This window comes from Littorina saxatilis, linkage group LG7 (assembly GCF_037325665.1).
Source record: "Littorina saxatilis isolate snail1 linkage group LG7, US_GU_Lsax_2.0, whole genome shotgun sequence".
Taxonomy (NCBI): Eukaryota; Metazoa; Mollusca; class Gastropoda; order Littorinimorpha; family Littorinidae; genus Littorina; species Littorina saxatilis.
The window spans coordinates 19826595-19852354 of record NC_090251.1 but is presented as its reverse complement, the minus strand read 5'-3'; the positions used below and the strand labels follow the sequence as shown (position 1 = coordinate 19852354).

Genomic DNA, 25760 nt, shown 5'->3' with positions numbered 1-25760 from the left:
GTATCACAGGGATCGCGCTAGCTTTTTAAAAAACGCGTAAGTCATACGCAACGAAACGAAAAAAACGCGTCACGGACCAATATTTTTGCGTACTACGAAAACACGTACAGACACAAACAAAACACGCACGAAAGACTTAAAGACACTCCTTACCTAAATACGGCGAGTTTTCCTGTCGAACTCCGCGCACGCCTGTCGAATAACACCCCTGCTGTCTCCAACCTTCGGGCCTTGCGAGTTTGTTTTCCGCTCTAATACGACTAGACACACTTTCCGCCTTTTGGAAGCGCGAGATGGGAGAGCAGCTAATGTCTGTTTCATTATCCGACAAGACATTATCTGGTAATACCCTCGTTACGTTCGTTTGCGATACTTCGATGCAAAAAGAAACGGACTTTAGTTTTGACGCGCAGATTTCATGTGTGTCGTCACTTCTCGAGCCCTATAGTCAGTTTCAGGATCGGGTGATTATTAAGTCAGAGCAAAAGCGCTGCGTGAAGACAAGAAAAAGTTACAATATTTTTGCGTATGGCTTACGCGGCGCGGCGAAAAAACCGCGTCAGCGACTTTTAAAATGCGTCAAATACGCAAAAATCGTGCGTAAACGCGATCCCTGGTATCAGTAACCTGATCCGCTCTCAAACCATGCTCCTATTGCTCCCCGTCCCGAGGGAGGGGTGCGTGAGCGTCTTTTAAGTTTTCAGTTTCCCGATGACCGTAACGCTAGAGGCATTACATGGAGTTAGTTCTGAAGCCTTGAGAAAATATTCTCAAGGTAAGAGAACTGGCCTAGGGATAGAGAAGGTCTCTATTATACCAAGGTTTCGTTAACTAGTAATTCAAGTGCTGGAAACCTGAAGTTGGGTAAGCGCTGAGAGAAAAGGTAAGTTGTACCGTATTTGACGGACTACAAGCCGCGACTTTTTTTCAAAAAAAATCGCATTGCGGCTTATAAAAAGATGCGGCTAAAACGTTACCTAAACTTGAATAGCATTCACCTAATGGAAGTCGCCGCGGATTTTCATTTCGCTCGATTAGCGTTTACCGGTACTTTATTAGCTCTCTACTCAAGACTCGGCGCTTTTCTCTTTCTTTCGCGAATCTTCGTTTATCAACAAGTCGTCGTGACAAGATAGCATACAGAGAAACACCGGATGTATCAGGATCTAGCGCATGCGAGATTTCGTTTTTTTGTGTCTCGCGATAGTTGGAGGAGCGAGAGCCGCCATGTTGTGTTTTCGTCTGCTCGAAATGTGCGCAAAAGTCGTAAATCATCCCAAAAAAGCTTATTCTGGGCGGGACTACATGTGTGTGTTGGTTACAAATTGTGTGTGTGTGATATTTTTCTTCAAACTTTTTCACTTTTCTTCTTTGTTTCACTTGTTTATTCTCGGAGCCGATTTCGCCAAATACCGTACTTTCGTTTGCCTGGTTGTTTTGATTGATTGACACGATCTGATTATATATTTTTTCGACGGCGGCTAATATAGTGACGCGGCCTATACGTGGCTCGTCCCAATTTTTTTCTTAAAAGTCGGGGGTGCGGCTGTCTTGTAATCCGTCAAATACGGTACCCGCCCTCTGCCCTTTGTGCGAAAATTGGCACCGCCTATATTGCCGCTAGAAAGAGTGCAGAGAGATCTGAGAAAGTATCCAAAGCTGAATCCCTGAACTGGAGTGCCGTGATTCAGCCTTCAGAGGAAAAGAGGGGTAGGCGCGGTAAAGCCGGAAGCCTATACCATACTGTGACAAGTGTGACATCACTTCGATGGCTTAGCCGAGAAGGCTTGAGAATTTAACAGGGCGAACAAATGCGTACTATCTGCGATGTAGGAGAAAACTCCTAGCACATTGCAAAGTTAAGAAAAAAAAATCCAGGGGCCGCCGCAGTGAAGGCAACAAAAAGAGTGTAGCTCAATGTTAACTCGTGGGAGAAAAAAAAGACCCTGAGAGGCGTAATGCCAAAGTTGAATCACTGAACCACAAGGAATGTGATTCTATTTGTTATTGGCAAAAACATAAATGTTCACTGTCTTTTGCGAATGGGGAAAAAAACAAACCCAATGCTAAAAGCTTCTGTGCCAAACCTAAGTTTCGCACATGATGGTGTCCTTAGTTCTTTCCGTAACCTCTTAAAATGAAACGCTGAAACTATGGAATTTTCTGCGAGTCCTTTGTGTTGCCCAGCGAAAGTCGCTGACAAAAGCCGCTACCGTAAGGGGTAGGCTTCGCTGGAAATGTTCCGTCTGAGAAGTTACGGACAGTGGCTCAGTGACCCTAAAGATTTTTGAGTCAGAATGTGCACCAGTAAGTTGGACATGTTCTGGCGAGCTGTCGGAAAACCAAAGCTTATGACTCATATGAGAAAGAGAGAGATTCCGTAAACCGTAAAAGCTGAGTTTGCCTTAATAGCTTGACCTGTTTTTCGCCGCTTAGGCGAAAAATTAGTGGCCTTAGCAGCTTCATCCGAGAAGGCGGAAAAGAAGAGGTATGCAGCTTCACCATAGATGGGCGTAAATACCGCAAAGCTGCCTAAGCCAGAGGGTCTAACCCTATGTGTGTGCCTGCTTAGCTTCATTATCTTGCCTAATCTGAGGCAGAATGTGGCAAGCTGAAGCAGTTCCCGGTTTCTTGCCAGAAGATGGGGAGGAATGCAACATAGCGTAGACGTGCGAAAACTACCCTGGTGAACACAAAAGCAAAGAGTGCCGAAGTAGATCCGCCTCTTACTTGTACCTTGAGCCAAGCGAAGGCTGACCAAGCAAGCAACGTAAAAGGAGAAGACTAAAGTGACTCAAAGGTGACTTTATCTTGGATCCTAGACCTAGAGAGAAAGAAGACCCTGCGCGCGTGCACGGAATGTGCAAAGAGAAGCGCTGGGAGGCTCAGCTGCTCAGCAGACTTTAGCCAAAGTGGCTAGCAGCGTCATGACATCCGTCTCCCCCGCGTCACGACGAAACTCGAAGTTGACAAGAGCAGAGGAGATGGAGCGCGAGAGGGATCTTTGCAAAGTTTCCGAAAGAGAGGATAACTCGAAAAGATCATGTGCTTATTCCCTCAGAGACAAGAGAGAGGACTCAGTATAAGGTACAGCTCTGTTCTACTGTTCGTCTTCCCTTAGCGTAACCAGTTCCGTTGTGCACGGAAAAGCAGCACGCGGGAGGGCAAGTGTCGATGAGGTAATAAAAGTGGCTGTTGAAGTGAACCTCTGGCAGGTACCCTGAGAGAGAGGAGTGGGATGCTTCACATGAGCAAGCCACAGTTTGACTAAGTCCGACACCGTACTGTAAGCTGCCAAAAGCGGCACTGTGTCAGTCGGTGAGTTGACTTGCCGTAGGTTGAGCTCAGAAACTTGGCCATATAAGAGGCAACAGAGGGAGATTCGCAGATCCAAAAGGAACGCGTTTCTCCCGAACTGAGCGGAAGTCAACCAAAGCTGAAGGTGGTGGTACGGACAAGTTGCCGAAGCAACCACCCCTTCCTCAATGTACAGCGAAACTACTTCCGCTGCCTATGCTAAAGCATGGGTAAACTCGGATAGTAGCCGAAAAACTGGTGTCTTCTTCCTGATCGGAAGCACTGTAATCCGAACCGTAGTCCTGCACATCCGTGCATACCGGAATTCCGCTACCACACTGACTGCTATAGTCTGGTGAAGCTTTACCGGAAGACACCCGTAATGGGGAGCTGTAATAGTCACCGGAAGTTGGTATCTTCTTCGTCTTGAGCGGAAGCGCCGAACTCCGAATCATAGTCCCGCACTTCCGTGCAACCCGGAAGTACACTACCGCCGTGGCTGTGATAGCCAGGCGAAGTGTCAACCGGAAAGGAAGACACCCGAGGGATTTTATACCCAAGCGGTGTCCCCCTAGGGACTGCTTCCTGCCCCCTGGCCCCGTATGATACGAAGGCTGCCGACGGTAGCAAATCCCCTGTTCGATCAAAGACCGAACGCGTATCTGGGCTCCTACCCTGTACCAGCCGCCCGCGCGAGCGGAACGGCGTAGCCAGGGGATCGGAACTTTCACTCTCTGCCCGGCAATCGGGTGGAGCTACTTCCTCCAGGAGAACCCAGCTACTGACGAAGGATAAATACCTTGAACATAGTCAGGCCGAAACCCAGAAGAGGCCTGAGTACGCAGAAGAGAGACTCCATCGCCCGCATCAAATGCAGCATGCACATCGGCCGACGTCACTGTAGCCGAGGGACGGACACGCACCCTGGCCAGGGAACGCGCATCGCCGACACCTGGAGGCAAAGACAAAAAATCTGCCCTAGTCGACGAAAGCTCTGCTGAAAGGGAGGAAACCTGAGAGCTCAAAGAGCAGAGAATAGCGGAAACATCTTGTTTATCACTGACAGAGCTAGAACCGGAAGCAACCGGTACAGATTCTGAAGGCAAAATCGGCATGGAGGGAGATTTAGGCATGTCAATCTTAACATCAAAAGAATGGTTGGACGAAGGGTCTAACACCTTCACAACAGCTTGACTAGAAGACTTACGAGAAGGCTTCTTAACAGGAGAAGTCTCCGCCACTTGCTTAGAACTTTTCTTCTTACCGCTATCCGACATGGCGGACGAAAGCGTGTAAAAAAATGTCTAAGTGCAGAAACGACCTGAGTCAAGCAAAAACGACAGAAAAATGCTAAAATGCTCACCCCAAACACAAAATAAGAGAAGAGGGACGTGCAAGGAAAACCAAGGTGAAGTCTGACCCAAGCAAAAGTCAGACGAAAGGCTGAAAAGCCTAAGCGAAGCAAAGCACGTCCGTAGCCACGAAGCGCTGAGTAGAGAATAAGTTCAATATGGCGGCAAGGTCAGGAAGTCACGTGACTTTGTCCTGTTTATGGGTCAAGGTGGCTTTTTTTTAGAGTTGCCTCCCTTGTTACCAAGGTGATGCGATGCAGCGTTCTAGCACTAGACTGAAGTAAATTGCTATATGTGAGTTGGGATAAGATATGTAATTTAATACAACTTGTGCTGATAGTAAGCGGAAAAAATTAATGAAACAGTCAATTTACTTCTAAGCAGGTGGATACATAAGTTTCTTGGTGGAGGTGGGGATGGTTGGAAAAATGGCAAAAAAACCAAAACTACAACTACATGAAACAATACATGTCATTGTTGTCAGTAGGACCTGCTCTCTGGAAGCACAAGTTTTCAGTACAGTGACAGAATAAAAACACTGACAGGCAGATTAGAATGAACGAACGTCAAGTGAACAAGGTCAAGGCAGCATTTCCTCCATTAGTCCTTAAATGAATCCACAATCAACTGAACGAATCAACGCAATCACCCTCATCTCCACTTGAGCTGGCCTTGTAGGCAAGAGGGAAACTTCTTACTCTTCTCCTTTCTTGGTCATTCACAGCCCACGCTTTGTAACAAGAGCATAAAATAACAATCAAACATTTCTACTCTCATGTCTTCACTATTAGAAGCAGAGAGTAGAATCACAACTGAAAGAAAAGCAAACAGCAACAAGATAAAGAAAAGGTCAAGTTCAAGGTGATCTCTCCCACATTACCAGCTACCAATCTGCAGCTGCACATATAACAATACACAAAATTGTTGCTGAAAGACGTAACATGGGCCATACAAAGTCTGGTTGATTTATTGATGATTTAATTATCATAGGTAGGTGTGTGTGTGTGTGTGTGTGTGTGTGTGTGTGTGTGTGTAGGTGTAGGTGTGGGTGTAGGTGTGGTGTGGTGTGGTGTGGTGTGGTGTGGTGTTGTGTTGTGTTGTGTTGTGTTGTGTTGTGGTGTGGTGTGGTGTGGGTATGTGACTCAATTTTGACTCAGTAATTTAAACCAAAATGCCAGTCTTCATAAAACTTGTAATGTTCAGACACATCTTACAGAGAGGATAAAGGGGAAAAATGAAAGATGACTGACCTTTGAAATGGTCCCTGCGCGTACGCACAAAGCTTGGTCTGACCAGGTGTTCATCAGGCGTGCTGTCTTCTGGCTGCACCTCACTGTAGATGTCATCGGACGCCAGAGGGGAAGCCGACGATGCTCGCTCATGCTCGCTGTCAGAGTACCGACTCTGGTAAAGGTTGGGCTGATCGTACACTGGTTCCGAGTCTGTACTTTGACTAAAAAAAATATACCACACAAAAAACAACTACACAAAGCTCAGGCCTGGGAATGAGTAAAAGTGGTTTGGGAGTAGTGAGATCTCGGCCAGGGTCCAGGGGCAGCGCCCTGGTGGGGGTTCAGGGGGGCGAAGGCCCCCTAAATATTTTTGCATTTTAAGCATTTTTAAGGGCACACAGAGGCTCTTTTCTTACACAAAAAGTAAACATCAATCAAAAGAAAAATGCAGTTCAAGAGGTAACCTTTCCATATTTTAATACTTTTATCCTTGCTCTGGGAAGTAAAAATCAAAAGCTCATTACCTCAAGATGATCTTGCAGCATACTCCATCCAGTGAACAGGTAGTAAGCATAAAATCTAACACCAAACTAAGCATACAAATTCCTACAATGTCTTGAAACATTTGTCTCTGTTCCTGTGAAATCAAGCTACTGTGCATAAAATCCAACACCAAACTCAGCATATAGAGTCCTATGTACACTAAGTCACACACTTTAGAGAGAGGGCGCAGCTATAAGCCCAAAAAAACCTGTCAATTCTCTTCTGTTTCTTGGCAGAGGATTCTTGGCTAGACTGGCAGTCAAACTGCTTAGAGTGCTGAGCCTTTGACTGTGTGGCACTGTCCATCAGCAAACGCTTGCCTGCTGCTTTTGACTGAGCAGGACCTGGCTTGGCTCCAAGAGCATCCTTTTTATTTTCCCTCACCTCTCTATTGTTAACTTTTCGGTTATCATTTTCAGTTGAAGCTTTGGCCATGTTCTTTAGCCACAAATCCAACTGTCAAGGCATGGATATTATCTCTTCGGTCAGGCAGAGGAACCAGGGGCTCAAGGTGTACCTCAGTCTCTTTCTGTTTCACATTCTTGAACAGGGGGTGGACACCATAATCGAAAATTTTAAAAGTAAATTTTCATTTGATTAATATACTTACCCGAATCACATATAGCATTGACACAGTCTGAGATGCTAAGGTCTGAAGAGGCTACCCGTCTAACATTTTTAAAGGGAAGCAACCCCATCACCAAAAGGGCTAAAAATAGCCATGGTAATGAGCCATACTCTGAGAGTTACCTCCCATTGGTATGTACAACATCACTACCCCTATCACCACGTGTCCAAGATCATACGGCTTTAAAGAACTAACAAGTCGCGTAAGGCGAAATTACTACATTTAGTGAAGCTGTCGAACTCACGGGATGAAACTGATCGCACTGTATTTTTTCACCAAGACAGTACAGCTTCGTCAATCCCCGCGTGAAGGAAATCGCTCACCTCCCACGTGCAAAACGTAGTGATATTGACACGCCAGATTAGCGCGGTAGCGTATTGTGCTAAGCAGGAAAGCGCGCTTTTCTGTATTCTTGTTAACTTTCTGAGCTTGTTTTGAATACAACCTATCATATCTATATGTTTTTGGAATAAGGAAATGATAAAGAATAAGATGAAATCATTTTTGGATCGATTTCTTAAATTTTAATCGTGAGACTAATTAATCTATTTTCGTTAATTGTGATCACATTTTAAGAGTAAACATGACATATGTATATATTTTTAGATTCAGAATGCGATGAAAAATACGATGCAATCAATTTTAAATCTGTTTGCGAAAAATCAATTTTAATGACAACTTTAATGAGCAAACTCATTAATTAATTTTTAAGTCTCCAATCTGAAATGCAATACCAAAGTCCGGGCGTCGTCAAAGATTACTTGACCAAAATTTCAACCAAATTGGTTGAAAAATGAGAGCGTGACAGTGCCGCCTAAACTTTCACGAAAAGCCGGATATGACGTCATCAAAGACATTTATCAAAAAAATGAAAAAAACGTCTGGAGATACCATACTCAGGATCTCTCATGTCAAGTTTCATGAAGATCGGTCCAGTAGTTTTCTCTGAATCGCTCTACACACACACACACACACACACACACACACACACACACACCACGACCCTCGTCTCGATTCCCCCCTCTACGTTAAAACATTTACCGTATTTGACGGATTACAAGACGCACCGTTTTATAAGCCGCACCCCCGACTTTTAACAAAAAAATTGGGACGAGCCACGTATAGGCCGCGTCACTATATTAGCCGCCGTCGAAAAAAATATAATCAGATCGTGTCAATCAATCAAAACAACCAGGCAAACGAAAGTACGGTATTTGGCGAAATCGGCTCCAAGAATAAACATGTGAAACAAAGAAGAAAAGTGAAAAAGTTTGAAGAAAAATATCACACACACAATTTGTAACCAACACACACATGTAGTCCCGCCCGGAATAAGCTTTTTTTGGGATGATTTATGACTTTTGCGCACATTTCGAGCAGACGAAAACACAACATGGCGGCTCTTGCTCCTCCAACTATCGCGAGACACAAAAAAACGAAATCTCGCATGCGCGCGAGATCCTGATACATCCGGTGTTTCTCTGTACGCTATCTTGTCACGACGACTTGTTGACAAACGAAGATTCGCGAAAGAAAGAGAAAAGCGCCGAGTCTTGAGTAGAGAGCTAATAAAGTACCGGTAATCGCTAATCGAGCGAAATGAAAATCCGCGGCGACTTCCATTAGGTGAATGCTATTCAAGTTTAGGTAACGTTTTAGCCGCATCTTTTTATAAGCCGCAATGCGATTTTTTAAAAAAAAAAGTCGCGGCTTGTAGTCCGTCAAATACGGTAGTCAAAACTTGACTAAATGTAAAAAACCATAAGCGGGGTAGGTGGGAGGGCATAAACTATGTGATTCGGGTAAGTACATTAATCAAATGAAAATTTACTTTTAACATTTTCGATTAAATTACATATTCTTACTCCGAATCACATATAGCACATAGCTTCAACAAGGCGGTGGGAAAGAAAAATCTAACTCACTCTAAAAAACCTTGCCAGAAACTGGCCCGCTGCCAACAAGTCAGGAAGGGACCCGAGAATCATCCTGATTGACAGCCAAGATGTCTCTCAGGCAAAACTTGCTAAAGACAACTTCAAAGAGCCAGTAAGCTGTGCCCAGCACTTCGTCCAAACCCCTGGACCGTAAAAACGGCACAGGAAGAGACCCCAAGCCCTGGATTAAATGAACCCGAGCCGAGTAGAGGGGAAAGACAATCTGCCCCCCCCCCCCTTTCTATTGTAAGGAAATGCCAATGCCCGACAAGGCCTGTGAGATAGGGGTCAGCTCAAGAGAAGAGTGACCGATCTCCACCCAAAGAAAGAGAGAGACACCTTTCTTTCTTTCTTTATTTGGTGTTTAACGTCGTTTTCAACCACGAAGGTTATATCGCGACGGGGAAAGGGGGGGAGATGGGATAGAGCAACTTGTTAATTGTTTCTTGTTCACAAAAGCACTAATCAAAAAATTGCTCCAGGGGCTTGCAACGAGAGAGACACCTGAGTACAAGGTACCAGAGTCCAACTCGATGGGAACAACTCAATAAAGAGCATAAGCATTCCTAAAGTTCCAAGAACGTGAAGAAACGCTCACCCTCCAAGGCACTCTGTACTGCTTCTCTGCGTTAGAGTCCAATCTAACCAAGGCAAGAATCATAGTACTCCTGGGTAGTGACAGAAAAAACGTCAAAGAAAAACCTGACTGCGATCTTTGACATCATCACCCATAAAGCATGCTTGAGAAGGGTACCGTAACCAGCAGTCTCGCTGCCCTCAAAAGAGATGGTCACCAGTTATCCTCTACCCGTTCATGCAAAAGCAGAGAGAGATAGTACGAGGAAGCAGCTACTTACAATTGTGCGTAAGCAACCAAAAGTGCGGAAGTCACAGCGGTCGAAGCCTGGTGTGACCGGTGACCATGAACAAAATGGCTAAAAGCCATAGTGTCCGCAGTTCAGTCTGCTTGTAGGTAATTGAATGTGAATCAAGAACCCAAAACAGAAAACAAGACTGGTAAGCATACACGGAAAACAGTGAAACCGACCCGTCAAAAGCCTCCCGAGACAAAGTGTTCTCAGGAAAAAACTGGAAGTTTACCTTCGCGGCCAAATCAAGAGCCTTCCTGAGTTTGGGCGAAAAACCAGAACGCGTCTGTCTACCTCTGAAAGACTGAGGGCCTGACGCAGAGATCAACGGGCAAACGCCGAAGTCATAGTTGCCTGTGGTAGAAGGGTGACTGTAAAAGGAAACCCGACCTAACAGAAGTCGTTCTGACTCACCTCATGCTCAGGATGAGGGTGAAGAAAGAAAGATTAAAAATCCGCAGTCACAGGAACCGGAAATGCCATAGTCACACAGCGAAATGCAGGAGACAATTGCACAGGCCAAGCAAGGCTGAGAGCCGTGATGCCCGTAGGACAGCCATTGTTCCGAAGTACCCACCGTATGCAGGTAAACGAAAGAAACGAAAGTTTCAGCTGCCAAAAAAGATGCTGGGCTATGAGCCCACAGCAAAGAAACCGGAACATTAGCTAGCCCTCTGCCAGAAGGAGAGGACTAGCCAAAACTGACAGAGATGGAAAGCCATAAAGGATGACTCCTCAAACCTACATTGCCAAAGACAATGCCCCCTCAGAAAATCTGTATGTTACCTCCGAGGCCAACTCAAGCGCACCTTAAGTTTGGACGAAACACCAGAACAAGTCTGATCGCTAGAGAAAGACAGAGTCGGACTCGGCGAAAGACAAACAAGGACCACATAGGTCAGCCGTTGTTTCTAAGAAACCCTGACGTAACTATGACGTCGGTAAGAGAAACAACCTCTCCAGCTAGCCGGAAGTGCGACAGAAGCAGCAGCCCGTGGCTGAAACGACTGTTACACTGACTGAGGCCGGAAGCCAGTATACCCGAAGGCCAGCCCTAGATCCGACCAAAAGAGACCTCAGCGGGAGCTCGAGCTGGTGGACCTAGCTCGCTGTGTTAAAATCAGACTGATGCATAAGAATAAAAATATGCACCCGTCAGATCGATTGAAGTCGCCCGACCTCACAGTCCCACAATCCATTGGCTGTGTATAGAGACCATCCAATGCGAAAGTGCCCGGGAGGGGACCTCCCGCCATCACTAAAGTGAAGGGCGGAAGGTGGGGTGAGATCGGGAGCACTTCATTGGAGGTGGGGCTTGCCGTTAGAGAAGCCCCTCCCCCTTCCCGAAGCAGTTCTTTTCTCGAACCACGAAAACCAGGATGAGCTTGCTCTTAGGCTGCCAGTTTGGGTTGAGCAGAGGACTGGGCCTGCTTCTGTTGAGTAGGCTTGCTCTGTTTCAACCCTTGTAGAGAGAAGTCGGAGAACTGATGTCCTCTGTTCGACTGGATCTCCTTTTGTCTAGCGTCAAGCGCCAAATGACCAAAAAGAGACCCCTCTACCACCGGAGATGCTCTCAAGGAGTTTCTCGTACCTGATCCGTGAACTGCGAGTGCGAGAAGAACAAATCCCTCCGACACCAAACTGCGTGAGCAAAGTGAAGGGAGGATAGTAGCATCTGCTCTTCATTCACCCTAGCAAAGGCTGAACGAAGAGTGAAGACGTCATCAGCATCCTGATCTACACTGAGTGTAAACAGATCGAGCTAATCGGTCAAAAGAGTTCTGATGATCGTCTCCGAAAGGATACAAGTTCCAAAAACTGACGTCCTACCTCCTCTGAAGGGACAAGGGTGTGTTCTGGTACTGACACAACCGAGTCCCTCATAATCTGTTTTACCAGCAGAGGAAGCAATTCCTGCGTCACCAGTAAAGGTGACCGCGGAAGAGCAAAGGACGAATGCAAGTTCCGACAAGAATTAGGCAAGATGAACTTCCAAAACACAGAAGGAACAAAAGTAGAAGCCTGTGTAGCCGTAGCTAGCCAAGGCTGAGCCTGTTCCGGAACTTGCCTTGAGGAACAAGAAGAGGAACAGGGACAGAAGGAATACCACTTCAGGCATGAGATGGCTTCGCCAAAACCTGCGAAAGATGGTATGCCACAGAAGGGGACTCTTCGAACTGGAAGCAGGAATCCTCCTCCTTCGCGGAACGGAAGTCTGACATCGCCGAAGGGGCAACCAAAGAGGAAGCCGAAACAGCTGATGCACCTTCCGGAAAATAACGGGAAAAAACCGCCATCGGTGAATAATTAGGCCTAGGCGATAATCGTCGGAGATCGACAGCCAATCAAACGCGACCCATGATACTGCTATGTGTTCACGCGAGTGCTGGGGTGCGAATGCACTGACTTCAGACGCAGACAGCTTCAGCTGAACGGTTCATACCACCACCCCCCCCCCCTTTTTTTTTTCAACGAATTTGCATCGATCTCAAGAATTGTCTGTGAGCTAAGGAAAATATCGGAATTCCGATAAAATTCGGACCAGTCCCATGTCTGCTTATACCCTGACTGGTGTGAGGGTAAGGAAAAGCCGAGTGAACGTCCGAAGCCGACGGAACTGAATGGACGGAAGCCATCCCACCCGAAGGGTGGAGTGACGACTGCTCCGGCCGAGGTGAACCTGAATGCTCGAAGGCCGGCCGCTGTTCCTCACTCACCGACATCCGTACGGAAAGACCAGGAAGAGGAACAGTGTATCCGGACGAAGCCGGAAATGCAACCGACGAAGCCACAAAATGCGGAAACGAGGATTGCGTAGACTGAGGCCGGAAGCCATAAAGCCCGGAGGACAGTCTCCGGTCACCCCCAGCACTGACCACGGAGTGAACAAGTGGTGGGGGACCTATGCTTCCGGTGGGAACCGGAAGCGCAGCAGCCGTCCCTTGCTCTGAAACGTCTGTGAACGCGTAGAACTTCGGGGGAGACAGAGCAGAAGTTTTTGTGTATCCGGACGAAGCCGGAAATGCAACCAACGAAGCCGCACAATGCGGAAACGAGGGCTGCGTAGACTGAGGCCGGAAGCCATAAAGCCCGGAGGCCAGTCTCCGGTCAACCCCAGCACAGACATCGGAGTGTACATGTGGTGGGGGACCTATGCTTCCGGTGGGAACCGGAAGCGCAGCAGCCGTCCCTTGCTCTGAAACGCCCGTGAACGCGTAGAACTTCGGGGGAGACAGAGCAGAAGTTTTTGTGTATCCGGACGAAGCCGGAAATGCAACCAACGAAGCCGCACAATGCGGAAACGAGGGCTGCGTAGACTGAGGCCGGAAGCCATAAAGCCCGGAGGCCAGTCTCCGGTCAACCCCAGCACAGACATCGGAGTGTACATGTGGTGGGGGACCTATGCTTCCGGTGGGAACCGGAAGCGCAGCAGCCGAGAACGGCTGCCGCCCTTGTTCTGAAACGCGCGAGCCCACGGGGGAGACATCGGGGGAGACAGAAGAGAAGAATGCAAGTTGTGAAAGTGCCCCAGAGAACTGTCTCCCAAAAGGGAGCGTCCGGTCGCCTCACGAGGGCTGTTGGACCAGTTCAACTTACCGTCCATGCCGACCACGGCAGTAGACGACGAAAAACAGGAAGCTGATCCCCGGAAAACGTCACAGACGGCAACGTCACAGAACGCCAAGGAACGAGCGTCACCCACGGACGGGGGAAAAACGACGCTGGCAAACGGCGTAGAATGCAATTCTTCTCTCCCAAACTGCGGAACTCTGGAAATAAAGAGCTAAGCAGTATAGACACCAGGGCACCATGCTCCGATGCCTAAAAGAGGGAAAGCAAGAAGAAAAGAAGTCAAAGACATACTTAACTGCCCCCAAAACACATGTTCAATTGGGGCATAATAATTAACGGACATAGCGGTATTACATGCTTAGTTCGAAACAACAACAATTACCAATGGTCTGGTGGATCCATGACATAAACCTTGCCATGTTTATCACTGTCAGCCATGCTGACCCACAAAAATGGCGGCCAAACAATAAGTTACTGGAAATTTACAAGTCCAAACGGACGAAAAGTCAGCAACTACAGCGAAATTCCTGTCAAACTAATGACCAAAAAGGAAAGAGCTTACCAACTAACGAAGCAGAAAGCAAGTAAGGAGGTAATATAAGATTTACCTCACCATTACATAGGCCTTGCCACATTTTATCGCTGTCAGCCATGCTGACCAACAAAAATGGAGGCCCAACAATAAGTTACTGAAAAATTTACAAGTCTAAAAACGGACGAAAAGTCAGCAACTACATCAACATTCTTGTCAAAATAATGACCAAAAAGGAAAGAGCTCACCAACTAACGAAGCAGAAGGCAAGTAAGACGGGTAAGTGGCAGGTGGGTGTCAAACAAACACCAAACAGCACAGCCACGAGAGAGCCAAAAAATCAACAACCTTCTCTCAAGAGCTGAAAAAGTCGTATGATCTTAGACACGTGGTGATAGGGGTAGTGATGTAGTACATACCAATGGGAGGTAACTCTCAGAGTATGGCTCATTACCATGGCTAGTTTTAGCCCTTTTGGTGATGGGGTTGCTTCCCTTTAAAATCTCAGACTGTGTCAATGCTATATGTGATTCGGAGTAAGAATATGTAATTCAATTCAATGTATCCGCGGGAGGGTTTCCTGGGAGAGACGAGTTGGACGCTTGGCTTGTAACTTTTTCGAGATGAATGTCGGTTGAACAGTGCCTTGGAATTGCGTCGAAACCCTTGTTTGAATAGTTGATTTTCTTTCTACAAAGGACACAGTAGCATCTGTTTGGCGAAGTTTTTTTATCCAGGTGCCATACCGGGTTGGTTTGAACGCCTGTGTATCTTTCTGCGTTGGCTTCTCGAATGTAAAATCACGATCGACCCACGCCCAATTCCACTTGTAACGCATTCCTTCATCGCTGAAAGTGCCCCCTCGGTCAACAACATCTGTCCTGAAGGCCATTTCTTCCACAGTTTTCAAATATCTGATTCTGTCCTAGGCGCAAAGACTCTGTGATTGAAGCACATGGTAATAACGACGCGTTCAGGCTGGAAATGCCTGTTAGCTTGAGCGAATGGTATGATCGTAAACGGACCAAGTAGGAATCGCAACCGTTTGAGAATTTTTTTTTTTTTTTTATAGCAAACAGTGGTTTTGTCGTAGCAGAAATTCAACTCGTCGCAATTAGAAAAGGAATTCGTCGTATTTACGACGAAAGACGTATCATTCCCAGGCCTGAAAGCTTTAACTGTCTCAGCCAAGATAGGGACTGGCCTTGGCTTGCCACAGTAATAAGGGGAAATATAACACACAGTCAAAGCAAAGCAAATAAAAAGAGTATCAAACATTTTTTCCCCATACAGACGGCTGATATGGATGTTAATACATATATGCAACTTTGAGCCTAAACATTTTCACAGATATGATATTGATGTTCTGAAATAGTTTGCCTTGATAATACATCTGCTTTCCTGTTTTGTGTGTGTAAAGGAGTGGGTAAATTATGTCCCGGCCTTAAACCTACTCTTCATGTCGTTTTGAAACTGCAAAACTCAGGATGCACACAGTGTTATTGACAAATAAAATGAAAAAAAATGAAAACCTGCATGGCAGTATACCTGTTACTGGTGCTACTTTTGGCTGTCTGATAGGTGTCGTAGTACTTGGGCAGTGGGGCTGGAGGCCGACGGTCCATGTAGGTCACACGGTCATCTTCATATGCTGGAGGACATGGTTCATCCACCGGTACCATGCATGCTGCTTCTGACTGTTCTCGCAGTTCCAACACCTCGCGGAAAAAGGGCAGGTAGGCTGCTGCTGTGGACAACAACACCCATGGCTGTATCAGTGATGTTCTACAACCATAGCTAACTCTACACATGATACAGTGACTGTATCCAGGGCTAACACACACAAAAGTGAAAAACCTGAAAGGCCAGGGTCCACGGCGGCATGCTGAAGCTTTTTTTAAATTTTATCTTGTAGAGGCAAAGAACAGCCTCTCCTGGTACGAAAATGAATGTTAATAAATTATAGAATAATACACATGTTGCCTCCATCAACCATCCAAACTAAAACAAATAAGTTTTGTTTAAAATTTTACTTTAAGAAACCGGATTTACCGGTTTTAAAGTTAAAAAAAAACACGGATTTTCGGTGAGAATCGGAGGTGTTAGCCCTGTTTATTACCAATTCAGTGCCCCAAATGGCTTTTTGACCAATCAGGATGGATTCTAGGTGACCCTCTAAATGTTATAACGTTCAGGCAGGGACCCTTTTTGTTTATCAAACTAAAAATTAACAAGACAAAGTAAAAATTTAAATCAACAATATCAGCGTGATTTATTCTAAAGAATGACACTTCAAATGCTGTCAGATAATACTCTCTTTATCTAAAAAAAATACCGAAATCGAAAATTTTTAATTAAATTTTCATTTGATTAATATACTTACCCGAATCACATAATAGCATTGACGCAGTCAGAGATGCTAAGGTGTCTGAAAAACGCTATCCCGTCTATAGTATAAGGGAAGCAACCCCTACAAAAAAGTAGCAAGCTTGCCACACAGGGTTACCTCCCGTAGTGTGCACTACGTCACCTACTGTACCCACACATGATATCCTCATTCGACTTCTAGAATACATAGAAACTAAAAGCGGGGAAGGTGGGAGGGAATTATCTATGTGATTCGGGTAAGTATATTAATCAAATGAAAATTTAAATAAAAAATTTTCGATTAAATTACATATTCTTACTCCGAATCACATAATAGCAGATAACTCCAACAAGGTGGTGGGTAAGATCAAAAAAGTTCAAACTCACTCTTATGTTCTGGAGAGGCATTGCCCCGCTGCCACCAAGGCAGGGAGGGACCGTGATCCCTCCCGGCAAACCGCAGCGATGCCTCTCTGGTAGATAATTAATACAGACGTCGTCCGAGCGCCAGTAGGCTGTGCGCAAGACGTCGTCTAATCTCCGAGACCGTAAAACGGCCAAGGAGGAGGCCCATGCCCTGGATTCGTGTACTCAGGCTGAGTCGAGGGGGAAGACAGGCTGAGCCCCCCCCCCCCCCCCCTTCGTGACAGGCTCCCATATAGGCTTGCTTAATGAGAGCCTACACCCACCTGGCCAAGGTAGTCCTCGTAATGGCCCTATCCAGAGACGTGTTCAGAGAAATGAACAAGAGCTTCTGCGAGCTCGAACGAATAGGTTGGATGCGCGCCAGATAGGCCTCCATGGCCCTAACCGGACAATTAACCATATCCGGGTCGCCCTGCGCCCAAAATATGGGAGAGCGGCTTCACCAGAACTCACGGTGAAGGCTGGCCTGGTGTCTGGTTCTTGGCCAGAAAAGCCTCGCGAAAACGCAAGGACCAGGAACCATCCTGCTCCCAGGCAATGTCCTGAGGACTGCCGGACAGAGCGTGGATTCCGCTACCTCTGCGAGCAAAGGCCAGAAGTAGCAGGAACAGAGCCTTACGTGTAAGGCTAGAGAGACTGGAGTCTCCCAGAGGCTCAAAGTCCGCCAAGGGTAAAAACCCTAGGACCAGGAAAAGGTCCCGCGTGGGCAAAGAAGAGCGCTTGACGTCCTCGAGGGACGCGCCCTTAAAAACTCCAGCGACGACTCCACTAACGTTGATGGTATGACCAATCTGTTTGAGAGTCGAGGCGATCGCTGATCTACGACCTCCAAAGAGGAGGAGGAAGTCAGCCAATGCGAAAGTGCCCGTGCAAGGCCCCCCGCCATCACCAAGGTGGAGGGCGGGGAGAGGGGGTGAAGCCGGGAACGCCTCATTGGGGGTGGCATCAGAGGCCAGGTTGCCGAAGAGAGAACCGTCCACCAAGGGTGACGATCTGAGTGTGTTCCTCGTCGACTCCTCAGAAAACTGGGAGTGGGCGAGAAACAAGTCCCTTCTGCACGAGACCGCATGAAACAGTGCAGAGAGGACAGCCTCATCTGTTCCTCGTTCACCCTTGCCAGTGTGGAGAGGAGTGTGGACACGCCCTCCGCGTCCTGCTCTTTACTAAGGGTAAAGGGCGCCAAGGAATCTGTCAGGGCGCGAGAAAGCGCCCGCAGGAGAGTCTCGGAAATGGAACTGAGTTCCAAAAGCTGTCGGCCCACTTCCTCGGAGGATAGGAGAGTCTGCTCAGAGAGCGGCAGAACAGAATCCTTCCTCAACGGCTTCGTAACAAGCGGAAGAAGCTCCGGCGTGACCGGTAACGGCACACGCAGTAGGGCAAAAGACGACAGCCGGTTCCGTGACGACCTTGGCCAAGGCAACTTCCTCTGAGCCGCTAAGGGCACGAAGGAGGAAGCCTGCGCAGGAGCGGCAAGGTATTCCACCGCCAGATCCGGAGCTGAACCGTGAGGAACCAGCAACAGAACTGACACCGGAGGCAACCCGCTGCCTGAAGGAGCGGGTTTGGCGAAAAGACGAGAAAGTTGAAAAGCTACTGATGGTGCACACCTTCTCAGCCGCGCTGTGCAGGTCAGAATTCGGTTCGCGGCCTAGCTGACCCAGTTGTTCCTGCCAGTGCGCCCGCACTGACTGGTTACCAGGGCAATGGAAATTCAAAATGGCGGCCAGCAGAATATCACTATCTCTGGCGAGTGCTGTTTCTGGGAGATTTACAACACATTCCCTTCATTCTAATGCCCCACTATCTTGCACCAGTCTGTCAGCCAGGCAATTAGCTTGCTGTGTGTCCAGCCAGGGATGTTTATCCCCACTGTAATTGATAGTAGGCAGCTTCAAGTGAAACTGGCCCCTTGGCACTAAGCAGGAAATGGACTCCAGATGTTAAAACAAATGCCCCCATATCTCAGTTCCCTCTAATCTTGTAGCTTTGCTGGAACTTAGACCTGTTGGCAGAGTTGCTATGCTGCTGGTTGCAATAAACAGTTCTAGGGAAGCAAGACTTGCCTGTGGGGAAAAAGGGGGGAAGGGGGGGGGGGGGGGTCATGGGTTTGGTCAGTACTTTGGGACGAGTGTCTACTCCCACTCACTGTGCTCTCTGTTCTGTGGAAAGCAAGCACTACTGGAATGAATATGTGCCTTATCTAAAGGAAAGTGAATGTGTTGGTATCTGTGCTGTTTTATTTTGTTGTTTTTGTGTGGACTGTGCTTATTTTGATGCCAATACAATGGAGAGCAGGTGTATTGGATTAGCAGTTATTCATTCTACTTTCTGGTGCAAAGGTAAGGCTTGCTTCATTCATTCTGCTTGCTGTACTGTGTTTAGCATGCTTGTTGCATCTAAAACAAAACTGTATCATGTCTGTAGTAAAAGTGTGTATGACGCTATTTTTCAATGATGACAAACTTCTGTGCTAACACTTTCAAAACACACCAAAGCACCTCAATCATTTAGTACTGATAAATACTTCTTACCAAATTCAAATGGGATTACAATTGCATTGAGTGGTATCTGCAGAAATCGATCTGGTCATGTGTCAAATTTCAAGAAAAAAATGCAACAAACGGCTCAGCTATCATTAAATAAAGTTGTAAGTAAGAGTATTACAGCTACGGTCAGACAGGGCAGTTTGTTGCTGGCACTGACCCTCAGCTGACTGGCTGGCTCGCTGTGTGCAGCTGGCTGGGCTATTTATAGATGGCTGCTCTAGATAACCGAATTCTCAGTGCTGGAAAGGTGTGGGTGATTCTTCAAACCGGAAGTAGCTATCTTCCTCTTTCGCCAACCGGAAGTCAGCCATCGCCGACGGCCGGACGCCGAAGACGAAGTTCCTTCCGGAAAATAGCGTGAAGGGACTTCCGCGGCAGCTTCGAGCGTAACCCTGAAGCTGGCCGGAGCCCTCGAGAGCGTCTGCTCATCGTCAACGGACCTGGAGTCCGAAGCGACAACCGAAGGGGATGGCTCAAAGCCAAAAGAACCCAACAAGTGACGCTGAGAGGGGAGGCCTGAAGCCTGAAGTCCGTCCTGTTGGCAATCAATGGTACTCATATCCTGACTGAGAGGAAGTTGAGAGGCATCGAAAACCGAAGACAGTGGTAGAGAGGAGCTAGCGGCCACCACCGAAGTGTGTGGATGCTGCTGTCCCCACAGAGGCACGAAGCCTGTATGCCCAGAGGGCGAGCCATGTCCAAAATTCACCGGCGACCAAACGGCAGCAGCGGGAACTGAACCGGAAAATCCGGGAGGAGCCGGAAGTGCAGAAGCAACAGCAGAGCTATGTCATAGCTGGTGCTGAGGAGCCTGCGAGCTGAAGCCCGGAAACCCTAGGCCGGAACCGGAAGTGACAGTAACCTGTGCACTACCCGTTTGACCTACACTTCCTGCCAAAGCAGGAAGCGAAGCTGCCGGAAACGGCTGCTGAAAAAGGGTAAGGCTCGAACCGGAAGGGACCATGGGCTGTCCGCAACCGATGAACCAACACTTCCGGCAGAAGCCGGAAGAGAAGCTGTCGCGAACGACTGCTAACGTATAGCGCAGCTCGAGCCGGATGGGACCATGGTCTGTCCGCTTTCCGACGAGGCACTACTTCCGGGAACCGGAAGAGCAGCTGCCGAAAACGGCTGCTGCGGGCACATACCTTGTACTGGCCGCATCCCCGAAGGGACATGCTCAGGTGCACTCCCGCAAGCGGAAGCCACCGAGTGCCGGCCAAGAAGAGAAACTTGTCCCAGCGAGTGGAGTCCAGAGACATCACGGGCGCCAGAAGACTGGGCCGACGATCCGGAAACGCAAGTGAGCGGCGAAGACCCGGGGAAAAACATCCGGAATCCGAAGACGCCAGCGTCACCAGAGAAGCCAACGAGCGAGGGTCGCCTACCCCCGGGAGGGAGAAGGAGCTGGCCACTGGGTCCGCACGCAAAATGTGCACGGACGAGGGTACGGATCTCTGGAAGCAAAGCAGAAATAAGACTAGCCACCAGAGCGCTAGACTCTGGTGTAGACCAAGGGTAGAACGGACGCACTAGCGGCCGAACCTGACGTCTGAGAGCCAGAAGGAGTCTCCTCCGGCACCGAAATAGGCACCGAAAAGACAGAGTTAGGCTTAGGATCAGAAACATGCAATATGGGGTTCTTAGCAGAAGACGTGGAAGACGAGGATTGGGCTTACCAGGCCCTTGCCCTTACCCTCGGCCTCCCCCCCCCCCCCCCCCCCCCCCCGTTTTTTCTCACTATCCGCCATACCGACGACGTGAGAAAGTAAACTACTGAAAAGTAACAAAGTCTCAAGGACGTAAACTTCAGCAGAACCGAAACTAGCACTAGAATACAAGCCACCAAAGGTAGCTACAACAACATGCTACTGGCAAAAAACGTTCAAAGTCCGAGCACGGACCCAAACATACCAGTATAAACAACACGTGCTAGAGAAAAAATGGCGACCAAAATGGCGGCCACAACAACAAACTACTGAGCAAATTTATAAGTCCAGAGGACGTAAAATTTTCAGCAGAATGAACAATGCAAAACAACAATGCAAGGAACAATCTCACCAGCTAGAAACAGCTAGGAGCAGACGGGGAACCAAGGCCGGTGGGTGTCAAGCAGACAGCAAACCGACCAGGAGCGAAATCAAGAACGACCTGTCTCTCTGGCTGAAAGGAGTCGAATGAGGATATCATGTGTGGATACAGTAGGTGACGTAGTGCACACTACGGGAGGTAACCCTGTGTGGCAAGCTTGCTACTTTTTTGTAGGGGTTGCTTCCCTTATACTATAGACGGGATAGCGTTTTTCAGACACCTTAGCATCTCTGACTGCGTCAATGCTATTATGTGATTCGGAGTAAGAATATGTAATTTAAAGCGAGTTTCGTCGGTGGGTGCTCTATGGAACAGCAAGGCACCGCCCATCCTCTGAGTGTGCAATGCCGACCCGCTCACTTGAAATCTAAATGATCAAAGTTCGGAAAAATCAACTGAAATTGCGTCACTCGCTTTACGTCAAGTGTATCGTTACGTCATTTCCCATCCGTCTGTAGTCGGTTCTAAATCTGTCGCTCTCTGTTCAACAAGAAAAAGCGAAACGCATATTCAACATGGTTTATCTTGTGAGGTTGTTGTGTGTCAAACGCATTTGACCTGTGAATATTCATCACGTCAGGTGTGTTACTCTGATTGGCTGAACCAGGTCATGGGAATTCTTTGACTGACAGGCATAATCAGGTAGGAGCGCTCAAGTTCACATTGCGGCTGTTCTGTCTAATTCGCGGGGTTGCTTCGAAATTTCTTTTGGTCGAATTAAACGGTAATAAAACCGTTATTTCTAATATGCTGACTGTTAGCAAATGATAATAGACATGTCTCACAAACGATATCAGCATTCGCCTAAAAGGCTCATGCTTGTTATCTTTTTTCTCAACATGTCTGTTATCATTTGCTAACAGTCAGCATATTAGAAATAACTCATAGTATCAGTGATGTCCTACCACCATAGCTAACTCTACACACATTACCGATACCATGACTGTATCAGTGATGTTCTACCACCATAGCAGGGGCTCACATCCACGTCAGACATCGGACATACACAGATATTTTTTCCAAATGTCCTATACATTTTTCATGCAAGAGGACATATGTCCTATTGTTTTTGTCACTTAGTGGTCATTTTCCGATTATGCTTTCATTTGATCCGGACATTGTTAGTACTTTCCGAGTGACTGGGTGGCCGAGTGGTAACGCACTTGCGCTCGGAAGTGAGAGGTTGCGAGTTCGACCCTGGGTCAGGGCGTTAGCAATTTTCTCCCCCCTTTCCTAACCTAGGTGATGGGTTCAAGTGCTAGTCTTTCGGATGAGACGAAAAACCGAGGTCCCTTCGTGTACACTACATTGGGGTGTGCACGTTAAAGATCCCACGATTGACAAAAAGGTCTTTCCTGGCAAAATTGTATAGGCATAGATAAAAAATGTCCACCAAAATACCCGTGTGACTCGGAATAATAGGCCGTGAAAAGTAGGATATGCGCCGAAATGGCTGCAATCTGCTGGTCGATGTGAATGCAAGATGTATTGTGTAAAAAATTCCATCTCACATGGCATAAATAGATCCCTGCGCCTTGAGTCCGAGTCTGGAAATACGCGCGCGATATAAGACTTCATATATAACTTTCCAATTTACTGTACAGCAGTCTCTGCAATGTACGGCCCCCGGCGTGAGCGGCCACCTGACATGTACGGACACATTTGCTCGGCACAGAGTGTTTTCCTTCTATATTTGCCCCCCCCCTTTTAAACGGACACCTGCAAAACGTGGACACGGACACTAATTTTCAGTCCCAACAGCAGGTCATACCTGCAAAGTACGGACAGACCATCGTCAAATTTCCACCACACCAAAATCGATAACACAGCAAAGGCGTGATGACAGTCTCTGTTAACTTGGGTGCACGTGTACCCATCAGGAGGGGGTTAGTTTGGATCAGGAGTGGAGTACACGCACTTTCTTGCTTTCAAATGCGAAGATGCCAACATGAAACTGCACTATGCTCTTTATTCTTGTCTGTTGGACGTAAGCAACAGAAGCCACAGTCGATGAAGGCCCTCCGAGAAAGAGTGAAAAATCGGCCACCGTTCTCAGCATCGCGTCTGTGTGTAACCTCTTTCATTGACAAGATACTCTTGTTTCCCCGCAGCCTTGACCAGTGAGTCGGTTACCTAATCTGTGAACCCTTCAGTTGTGTTGCTTTGTCAAAAGTTAGACACAGTCAACTGGTTTTGCTCTGAGTGAACAGTGCAGCTGGCCTCAATTAGCCGGTGACACCTCTCTGGCCACAGCACCAAACAGTACATGGCTGGGGGGAGGGGAAGAGAGAGGGGGGGGGAGACGGGGGGGGGTAGCTGGCTAAACTCAGTGGGGTGTCCGGTGTCACTGCATGTCAGCAGGAAGAGCATTGGAGAGAAATAGAGAGGTGTACTCTTCCAAACAATTTCCAAGGATCAGTTGTCAGGGCTTAGGGTAGGAGAGTGAGAGCGGTGTTGTGTACAGTGTATTTCCCACTGAAGAGTGAAAAGTCACTGCCACAAGATCGGCATGCAGTCAATAAAGCCAGACAAGAAGAATGATTATGACATGCAGCTCTATCTGCTGGTTTTTATTCAAACTGGTTTTCAACGCTTATTCTCACAAAGCATCTGCACACCTGCCTCTGTGCTGTGTTTGTGTGGCTGCTTTCGTATGATGTCAGTGCATGGTGAGTGCGTTCACTGCCTTGAGGATTTATTTTCTCTCTTCTTTTCAACACCATTTATACAAATCATTTTTTGTAGAACGTTTAACAAAATATTAGGAGTTGGTTGTTATCGTTTAGTAGCCACAAGAAGTGGTTAGCATAGACTCAAACATGTTGTGTGTGTGTCTCTGTGTAAGTGTATGGGGGAGGGGGTGGTGTTGTCACCCCTCCCGTGACCGGCCACCTGCAATGTACGGACAGGTTTGCTATGGCCCAAGGGTGTCCGTTCATGAGAGGGACTGCTGTACTTTGATTTGCTATTTTATCGATGTTTTGCGAAGCGATGTGTCTCTTCAAGCAGACGAAACTTGGGAAGACTTTTAAGCTTTTTATAGAGAAGAGCTTCCAAGGGTCGCAACTCTGAATGCTCCAAGCCGGTTGATGGCTGCCTCCCGAAAAAAAAAACATAACTAAAAAAAAATTTCCTATTGATTTATTTTTGTTCAGGACAAATGTCCTAACACTTTTGCATTGTCCAGGACATTTGTCCTATGCCACCTTTCATGGATGTGAGCCCCTGCCATAGCTAACACTACACATGATACCATGACTGTATTAGTGATGTTCAACCACCATAGCTAACTCGACACATGTTACCGTGACTGTATCAGTGATGTCCTACCACCATAGCTAACTCTACACATGTTACCATGACTGTATCAGTGATGTTCTACCACCATAGCTAACTCTTTACATGTTACTGTGACTGTATCAGTGATGTTATTCCACCGTAGCCAACTCTACACACATTACCGATACCATAACTGTATCAGTGATGTTCTACCATCATAGCTAACTCTTCACATGTTACTGTGACTGTATCAGTGATGATCTACCACCATAGCTAACTCTACCCATGTTACCATGACTGTATCAGTGATGTTCTACCACCATAGCTAACTCTACCCATGTTACCATGACTGTATCAGTGATGTTCTACCACCATAGCTAACTCTACCCATGTTACCATGACTGTATCAGTGATGTTCTACCACCATACTAACTCTACACATGTTATCGCAGGGACGTAGGACGCGGTACGGCGATCGCCGTACCAAATTTTAGACTTTTTTGTTTTTTAAAAGAAATCCGATGATGATCACATCCTCATAAATCAGTCAGGGGTAATAACTAGAACAAAAGCAGATGTGAGAAGAAACAGTGAGTTCACAAACACATCCACATTACGTTGATCAATGGACCTGGGAAGCAAATCGGCTTTTTTTCCCCTCGCCGTACCAAATGTTGTGGGTCTGCTACGTCCCTGTATCGTGACTGTATCAGTGATGTTCGACCACCATGACTAACTCTACCCATGTTACCATGACTGTATTAGGGATGTTTTACCATCATAGCTAACTACAGTGGAGTCCAGCTATAACGAACCTGGGTATAACGAAATCCCGCTTTTAACGAACTGCCATTGATTTCCCGGCAGACAGCCTTCTATTTCTTACTTGTTACTTTCCGGCTACAACAAACCTTTTGAACTCATTTGCATAACGAACCCCTCTTATAACAAACACGTTTTCATCGCCCCAGAGCCGTTTTGTCTCTAAAAGTCACAAGGCTACAACGAACTGATGTCAATAATTCTCCCCAAAGACAAAAATACACAAACACAAGTAAAAGTATACTGGAAACAAACGGTCGAAGAAT

At 47.1% G+C, this 25760-nt stretch overlaps 1 protein-coding gene across 1 annotated transcript in view; it reads right to left on the bottom strand.

Annotated features, from left to right (window-relative positions):
* LOC138970868 (rho GTPase-activating protein 190-like) overlaps positions 1-25760 on the bottom strand; it is a 203090-nt gene that overhangs the window by 95646 nt on the left and 81684 nt on the right. The window contains exons 17-18 of the mRNA XM_070343430.1: positions 15512-15710; positions 5900-6102 (exon numbers count right to left, since the gene is read on the bottom strand). Coding sequence (XP_070199531.1) covers positions 5900-6102; positions 15512-15710 — 402 coding nt within the window. The remainder of the gene's footprint in view (positions 1-5899; positions 6103-15511; positions 15711-25760) is intronic.